The following is an 8,807-nucleotide window of genomic DNA, read 5'->3' on the forward strand; positions in this document are numbered from 1 at the left end:
CCCAATTACTCAGTACTGAACTCTTTACAATAATAGACTGCCATGAATTCTTTTACAGATGTTCTTGTTCATCAGGGGAGGAATCCTTGTGACATAGGCGATCTGATTAATTTGACAGTAGCTGGTACAGTTTTTGCTTCTGACATATTTTTCAACATCTTAAAATACAGAAACCAATGACTTTGGTGATCCTGAAGTCTTTTCTTCTCTTACCACAAGGTCATTGTGTATTTAGTTAAAACTCCTTTGATGGAGACAAATTCATGTTCCCATCAGAATCATTAGACTTTGTGGACCCTTTGATTTTCCATATAGTTCCATGGAGTATTGTAAGTTTGAATGATGTGGATTTCTCATGTTAATAGTCAAATGGTCTGCTTATATTAAATGTATATTAAATGTAAAAAACACCTTCTAATAAAATAAGACACATGTACAAAAAAATGCACTCGCATTTATGGAAGACGAAAAAATAAACTCTTTTACAGGGACAAATCATTCCACATGGAGTCAAAAATATAACAGGCATCAATTCAACTCAAGCCCAATTACACACTTTTTCCAGACTTTGAGTGCAAAGCTGGATATTAAAGGTTTTTAAGCCAATTAATACTGATGCAGCCAGTAATTCTGGCTGCACCAATACACATAGTATTTGTTTACATGTGCTGGTAGGTTCACTGTGAACATACAAAGTAAACTCTAAAGAAAAACATTATAGTAACTACATCTGGTCCAAAAGTGCAAACACGTGATTAATAGTTTTTCTTAACGTGCATAGCATTGTAAAAGTTTTGTGGGTTCAAACAAAGTGAAACCTGTAACGCAGATTCATTCTCTTGTAAACCAAACACCAAATAAATATGTGGCAGCAGTGACCTCTAGTACAACTATTACATAGACAAACAAAATAATGTAGTATTGCTACTAAAATGAACAATATTCCCAACTGTGAGCAAAGTGGTTTCTAAGTCTTATCCAACTCTTGTCTCAACAACATCGCTGTGAACATCAGCTTTAACTATTACAGTATTATGAATCCAAACATATTGTATTTAGTTTCAACTAACAAACAGGAAAGATATGGGAATAAAACCTTCAGCTACTTTTTTTTTTTTTTTAAATACAGTCTTGTTTTCAGTCTTGTGTTGAGGAATGCTCCGAGATGTTAGTGATAAAGTTTACAGTTTTGCTTGATGCTCTCAGAGGCAGAGCTGCTCTGTGTCGTCCTTCACAGTGGGAACATCATCAATGGATGCGTGAGCACCTTCTCTCGTCTGTCCCAGAGACGATGTGATGACATCAACTGCTAAAGAGGCAGTGGCCTCCACAGCTTCACGGTTGGCCCCTAGCAAAGGGTTTACTTCTACCAGGTCCATGACCGAAAGCAGACCTGCGAAGCAACACAATCATCCGTTAGATACAAAAACCTGACTACGAAAGTCTAATAAGAACAGAAGCATGAAGCTGTTTAAATGGGCTCTTGTGAAAGTCTAAGAAATCTGTACCAGTGTTATGGATTTCCTCTGCGATGTAAATTCCCTCCCGATAGGTCAAACCTCCGTTTGCTGGTGTTCCTGTGGCAGGAGCCAGAGATGGGTCAAACGCATCAATGTCAAAGCTCAAGTGGATCGGCCGCTGTTTTCTGTGCAAGGTGAGAAAGCACAGATTTAAGGCTATCTTCAGTTTTAATGTGTCCTTTGGTTTAATGACATTAGCAAAACAGTGCATTTAAAATAATCATATTATCATGTTAAATATACCTTGACAGAAGATGATCGAATGTTACTTCCATAATCCTCTGGATTCCTAGTCTGTCAATATCCCTCATAGTGAAGTACTGGATGCCCAGGTTCTTCAGAATGTGGCTGCAATAGACACAGTTAAACCAGAATGATTCTCAAAGTGCTTACATGTTGGAAATTTACGTTTTGCATCTGCCACATACTGTATGAGAAATATTTTGTAAGTGAAAGTATCCACTTACTGCTCTCCGGGGTCAACATCCCGCAGTCCGATGTACACTAGGTCCCTCGAGGAGAGGAAGGGCTTTATCCAGGAGAACCCTGGGATATCAGGCATCTGCAAAAGAAAAGATAAATATAATATGGAGTTAATGTGCATAGGGACAGAATAAACAACTGTTAGGTGACGTCTGTATTTGTTTTTTTTATATTGTCTATTAATTTACGCAGAGGGTATTTTTAGGATGTATTAAAATGAAGCCTAATCATTTTTCTTACCTTGTCTTGCAGCTCTTTGAGCATAAACGCCACAGGCTGGCCATGGAGGTTTCCTGATGGAGAAGTCATGGGCGTATTCAAGTCTGCGTGAGCATCAACCCAGATGAGACACAGGTCAGGACACTGCTGCGCATGGCCACTCACCGATCCAATCGCAAGGCTGTGAAATGACAACGAGAGCCTTATAAATACTGTATGTAATGTTTGCGTCAGTCAAACAATACACAGTAATACATAAAACGATAAAAGGCAGCCTCTTTACACCTATATATGATACTAGTTGTACCTCATAGTACATTCCGTATTCTGTATAGTCACCTGTGGTCCCCTCCAAGCATGACAAGAGTGTGCCCAGCACCGATAGCTCGGCTCACTGCACCCGAAAGCTTCTTATTTGCTCCACCAACAGTGCGAGGAAACTTTACATCCATGTAGGGTTCATCCTTCTCAAGGTGGTGGAAGTTGAGATCGCCAAAGTCGTGGACAGAGTAATCTGGGAAGCCAACAACAAGCAGCTATGAAATGCAATGACACAGTTAACAGTGACTCAGCAGGGTTCAGTGTTTCACCCAGGGACAAATGAATTTAGATGGATGTTGGATGTTAGATGGATGATCTGGACATTCTGTAATCATTAAGACACTGCCCTAAACTAAAAATCTTACATAATATCTAGTTTCTGTAGCGTGGCCATTGTCTGACCTTGTAGTCGGATGAAGCTGAGTCACTCAGTGACACCGTAACATGACTGAGCACTTTCCATTTGTCCTGCTTCTTACTTCAGCTCAGGTTTCAGTTGCTGCGGTCCACTAAGTGCAAGGTGGCTGAGCAACTAAAAACTTATGCCAAATTTGCTGTGGCGACCCCTGAAGGGACGAGCCAAAAAAGATGCCCATTTAGGACATGGACTGTGAAGTAAACAAGTGATTTGATCCACCATAATGGGGATGTGTCTGGTAATATGAATCCTAATGGCAATGTAGTGTTACACTGCTGATCTAAGGGGAACCAGTGTGGTTCTTTGCCATTTGTAGACAGGACAGGAATAGCCCTTGTGTTGTTCCAACCTTGAGCATTTACTGCGGGACAATTAAAAATATAAATATTATAACAGTGACAGGCTAAGAGTTCTGCTTCTATTTATTGTGAAATAACCCGATTATAGCTGCTAAAGGTCTTACAGTAAGTGTAAACTGGCAAATGCTAAGAAATATCTGATAACAAGTATGAATTTTTCACTGAAACACTGTAAAAACCGATGCTGACCCTGAGAAAGTCCAGATTGCAAAACGGCAAGGCATTTATTTCAGTTTGGGTTTGGTTTCAATGAATGATAGGTATATCTTTTTTCACAGTTTCCAAACTGACATCGGGCCACAAGAAGGATGACTTTTTGCGAACTCCTTGCCTCCAACTTGTGAAGCAAAAGGGCATTTCACAAACCTCGCCATTTAATGTTAAGACTTTAAAAGTGACAGCATAGACTCCAATAATGGAGCAATATTTACATACATCCTCAAACTGTTTTTATAAAATATGGTAATCCAGGCTGAAATTAGTCCTTAAATTATATTTAATTTAAAAATACTTGGAGGTCATTTGGAGATTGGCATTAGTTTTATTATCACAATAGTTAGATTTAATAGCACAGATCAGGTTGGCTGACACACATCAGTATAAAAATATAGAAAATAAATAATATAAAGTACTTTCCCATCTGTACAAACTCTTTGTATTGGAGGATAGAGGGGGCTTTTCCTATTACACAACAAGTGATGTTTATCTGGAACCTGACATGTTAGGATTAACTGACAGATACTTTAACTCTCTGGGTCTGCTTAATTGGCTATAACACAGGAACGAATGCTAATTTCCTGAACTGCGACACCCATAGATTATCCACCTTATGAACCCAGATCAAGCTTCAGTTTTGCCTACAATCAGTGACATTTTCCAGATTTGTATTGTAAAAAAAGAAAACAGTCTGTGGATCTTGTCTCTCTGGTATAATAACTTACTTTGTATTGGCTGTGCCACCATATTAATCCACAGTGTCCCTGCTGCCCACAAGGACATCTGTGTGTAGATCACCGATAACTTTAGACTCTAAGTATCCTGGGCTAACTTTATAGTAACCTTATACAAAGTGGTATATTTAAACCTCCTACAGGCCTTATATAATTCCTGTTGTGACTTCTGATGTTTACTGTAAGTCATTTCCATTATATAACTGGGGTGGGCAAATGGATGTAATGAGGTGGTCATAATGAGTTAATGTGTGCGCACAGTGCGCATCATTTTTTATATGCATCAAAATTCAAAATGATCAATCTGAATGATATAACACACATTACATTACAACATATTGTATATTGATATAATAAGACAATTAGCCTGGATATTTGTGATAAAGAATAAAAAACTGGCTTCTTTTAATCTGAGTGACTGGATAAGTAAAATGGACCATTTCAGAGTTAGTCTGAATTTGATTATTGGACAAAGCAGGAATGTGCATCACTATCTTGATCTTGTTTAAAGAGCTTTGACAAAGTGAAACTGAACTGAAAATAATAAAACCAGTAAAATAATAGGAAGAATAATAAGATAATAAGCTCACTTCAAGAAAGCTACACCTTTGCTATATTGTAATAAACTTAATAAACCACGGCGAGTTAAGGAGATCCACATGAAAAGTTCCTCAAGGGGAAAGAGAAGATAAAATGACCAAGTGACAATATTTGAAGGCTGCTGATTCTGCCCACACCTCCACATTAGCCCCACTGTAGGGTTTTCCAGTGCCACCAGCTGCTCCATCCATCATCTCTGGTTCATCCTGACCAGTCCCCTGTCTGCCTCCATCACATCCCATTCTCCTTCCGCCTGAATAAACATCAACCTGCCTAACTATCCCCCACCCTCCTCCTGCTCGTTATTTCTGATTTGGAGCTTTTTTTTTTATGGCTCTGTTCTCTCTTCCACAGCTTGTCGCTGATATCAGGGGTCGCCACAGCAGATTTGGCATAAGTTTTTAGCATTGGGCCACCAGCCCCTCTAACGGCTTGTTGCCGATAACAGGTGGAAAATCAGAAAGTTTGACTTTCTCAAGGCACGGAAAGTTAAAGTTTAAAAGCTATGCTGACTTTTCCTATCCAGACAGAAAGGGCAGCATGGCTTTAGGGTAGAGCTCAGGTTTACAGTACCACTAGCTGATGATGCATTCTGTGGTGGCAAACATTAGAACAATAACGTAGCTGTCACATTAATCACACAACTACAGCTTAGGGAGAGGGGCTTACTTTAACTGTGACACCCTCAAACGTACTTAACCAATGTGAAAATGTGAATGGCGGTTACACTGGTACAAAAGAAATAATCAGCTGTCCTTGAATTCATATCTCACCAGCATTATTATGCTAACAAAGCTCAGAGCAACACGGTTTATAGGCCTTATAACCCATTTACCGTTTGCAGAAAGGTTGTGTGGGGTTGGCCTGTCTTTCACACGCTGCAGTCTGTGTGACTTATTTTCCGCCGACAGCTAACCAGCTCTCCCCTTATAGGCTTTAGTAGAAACAAACTTGCTGGCCAAACGCGCGCCCTAAAGCCAATCACGCTATAGAGGTTTATAGCGTGGTATCCTGATTGGCCAATCAGATAAGTAGGGGTGCCAATCGCAACCCTGGCCACCCCCTTTTAAAATCGCTAACTTTCCCCACTCGATCTTTGTAAAACCTCCCCTCCCTTCGGGGTGGAATTACTAGTACAAAGCAACTGAAATAAAGAGGGAATTCATTACATGAGGGGTGTTCTGTTTCATCTTTAAAAGTAGCACCTGCGTCCTAGTTTGGACCGAGACGGAATAAAAGACTTGTTAGAGTGCGCCCGCAGTGACGACAGGGGTGGAAATAACGCAGCCACCATCATCATCCTGCTGCACCCTTCCGAGCATGTGCTTGAGGCAAGATTGAGTCAGCCTGGCAAGCAGCTGCCCGAATGAGGAAAAAATGTGGCCTAGCGCGGAGTTCCCTGAGTTACCTAATGTCAAGTTTGACTCGGTGATTTATTTGTTTTCTCACGTACGCTTGTACTTGTAGGACATCGTTTTAATGGCCGTTTCTGGTACAACGTTCTGCTATTCTAGATCCATCGACATTAATTCGGTACTTCGGCATTATTCACTAAGTGTCAATTATATTCGGCTTTTATTTTGACTTGTATGTAATCAAATGTATCAATAAGGGATGTGATGTACAATATTCAGCGCATAGACTATGATGGCATTTTATCCAATTCAAATACAGTTTAGTCTCTTAAAATAATCCTCTACCTTCTGGTGATAGAATAATATTTTAGAGAAAATGTAGTTCGCTTTGCTCTCCAACGCATGTATACTGGAATAACCTCTGCTTGGCTACAAATCGGAGGCTTTCATTTACCGTCTCCCGGTGATATAACAGGCTGGCTGTGTCTAGAAGCATCTGATGCCAACCTGCAGGTTACACCCCACCACTGTTACATAACACAGCGGCACCGGCTGCTCCACTATCCGAGCCCTCTTTTCTCCACTTACCTAAACTTGAAAGCCTCTCGATGAGCCCGGCATCTCGTATCACTTTAGGACCGTGCTCCACGCCTCTTCTTTTCTGTCGGATAACAATATTAAAGTTAGTCGAATCAGTGCTGAAGATATTTGTCTATTTGGGCAAAACTTACATGGAATCTAAATTCACAAAAAGCTTGTCTTACTTGTCCTCTTGAAAACGGGGCGCCCAGCACAGCCACAGACTGGGCTCTGCTTTGTTGGCAAGTACGGCCAAGCTGAGTTCGGAGAAGGCGGGATAGTGCTCCTCTCAAAGCCATTTTTGTCTTCTGAAATATCTGAATCGTACCGGTCCCAAATCAACTGACTTATGCCAACGACCAGCGAAGTCTGATGAAAGCTCTGTGAGACGTTGCGCTGGTGGATGCTGAATGTATGCGTGTTGGTGCAAGGGGCAGGACTTAAGGCTTCAGCTTCTACTTAATATTAATGAGCTGGTGAATAGGAGGATCGGAATTAGTGATGGAGGTTGTCACACATTATCACGCCCTGATTTATCCAGACAAACAGTATTTAGAAATTATAAGCGATACTAAGCGGTTATAAACGTCAGGCATTGCTGCTATGCCCGGCTACATATATAGCCTCTGACGTCAGTGTGCACGACACACCTTCGGATTAACCAATAGGAAATTGAAAATAAGTGGGTTCGTCCGTGGGAGTGGCCTGCACGTGGACGGCGTAGGGCCTAGATCAGGTCTGAAGTGTTTGTTGTGAAGCGCTATAACGCAGTCTGCTCTATGTGGAAATTTCCATAGACTCAGCCAAGCGGCTCGGACAGGTTTGTTTATAGTACAGTATTTGGACTGGTCGTTGTGTCGACTGGTGGCCCAGAAAAAACATGTGGTCTATCTTTACATATATTAACTAAGCTACCCCAACAGCTGGTGAGTCAGTGGTATTAGAGATTACTACATGCTACTACTACTGCTACTACTAAAAGTAATATAATATGATAACTATTTTGTGTGTAGTCTTAATCTGCAAAGAAACTTCTCACTGTAGATGTAGCACAGCAGAGTAATTTTCCACTTAATCTAAATTACAAGTACTCCATAGAGTATTATGTGTAGGATTTGAGTAAATGCACTTTATCACATTCCACCCCTGCTGACTTCAGTGTCATTGGACTGTGGCTTTGGTATGTGGTTATGTCATACAACAGTACACACAGTGGCTTCATAAAACATTTGAATTCCACTAATCATCGTCATCGTCCTCATCATAAATTAAGCCTCTGAGCCTTAAGGTGAAGGCCACATTGAGTAAAAGGCGTATGTTGAGGTTTATGGTGAATTAATGACAATGACAACCAATGCGTGAGAAGGTTGATGAGACTTGCTCAGAGCTGTAATCACTGTCAAAGTACTGAATTATAGGTGTGCATACTTGAGATACCTCAGCAGCAAGAACGGGCCAGTCGATTCATAGCAGAATATGACACGCACACACAAAAGAGAAGTGCTAAAAAGTTAGGCTTAATGTCTCTACTGTAATTTGTATAATTTTAGGTGAAAACATTGTATTTTGTCATCTCCTTACAACATAGACATTTGTGAAATGTTCTGACTGTGCAGATGTTACGACATTTGAAAAACCCCTTGAAATTATGACTTCACTTTATCCAAATTGATTAGTGTAGATAGATGAACATATAAATTGGCAGTAGTACCCATTTAAAGATATGAGTGTGTAAAAAGTGAAGGACAACTGTAGTCTACATAACTGCCTTATAATAGACAATACAAAAACACAGATGATGTCTAAAATGTAACAACCCAGTTCTTTATGTATGCAAAGAAAGAAAGAAGGTACAAGAAAAAGAACCAAAATACCACTGCTTTTAAACAAACCTAGAGAATGAAATGTATTTGTGAGACTATAATTTATCATTAACCAGTGAAGAACTAAAACACTAATCAATACAACCAACACAACTATCTTTTCCCCTGTTGCAATCAGTT

The 8,807-nt window shown here is 40.1% G+C and overlaps 1 protein-coding gene across 1 annotated transcript; it reads right to left on the reverse strand.

The window, feature by feature from the left end:
* Positions 1–434: 434 nt before the first annotated feature.
* arg2 (arginase 2) lies at positions 435–7,335 on the reverse strand. The gene is made up of 8 exons (XM_067478578.1): positions 6,990–7,335; positions 6,814–6,886; positions 2,562–2,736; positions 2,244–2,403; positions 1,988–2,082; positions 1,764–1,868; positions 1,509–1,645; positions 435–1,393 (listed from the first exon to the last, which is right to left on the reverse strand). Exons 1-8 carry the CDS (start codon positions 7,101–7,103, stop codon positions 1,203–1,205), a joined length of 1,050 nt encoding a protein of 349 aa, XP_067334679.1. The 5' UTR covers positions 7,104–7,335; the 3' UTR covers positions 435–1,202.
* Between the last annotated feature and the right edge of the window lie 1,472 nt (positions 7,336–8,807).

Source organism: Channa argus, chromosome 16 (assembly GCF_033026475.1).
Source record: "Channa argus isolate prfri chromosome 16, Channa argus male v1.0, whole genome shotgun sequence".
Taxonomy (NCBI): domain Eukaryota; kingdom Metazoa; phylum Chordata; class Actinopteri; order Anabantiformes; family Channidae; genus Channa; species Channa argus.

Coding starts and splice junctions, on each gene's coding strand:
- arg2 (XM_067478578.1), bottom strand. CDS start 7,103: ATGGCTTTGAGAGGAGCACTATCCCGCCTTCTCCGAACTCAGCTTGGC. Junction 2,083..2,243: donor TCAAAGAGCTGCAAGACAAG/GTAAGAAAAATG, acceptor TTTCTTTTGCAG/ATGCCTGATATCCCAGGGTT. Junction 1,646..1,763: donor TTCGATCATCTTCTGTCAAG/GTATATTTAACA, acceptor CACCTTGCACAG/AAAACAGCGGCCGATCCACT.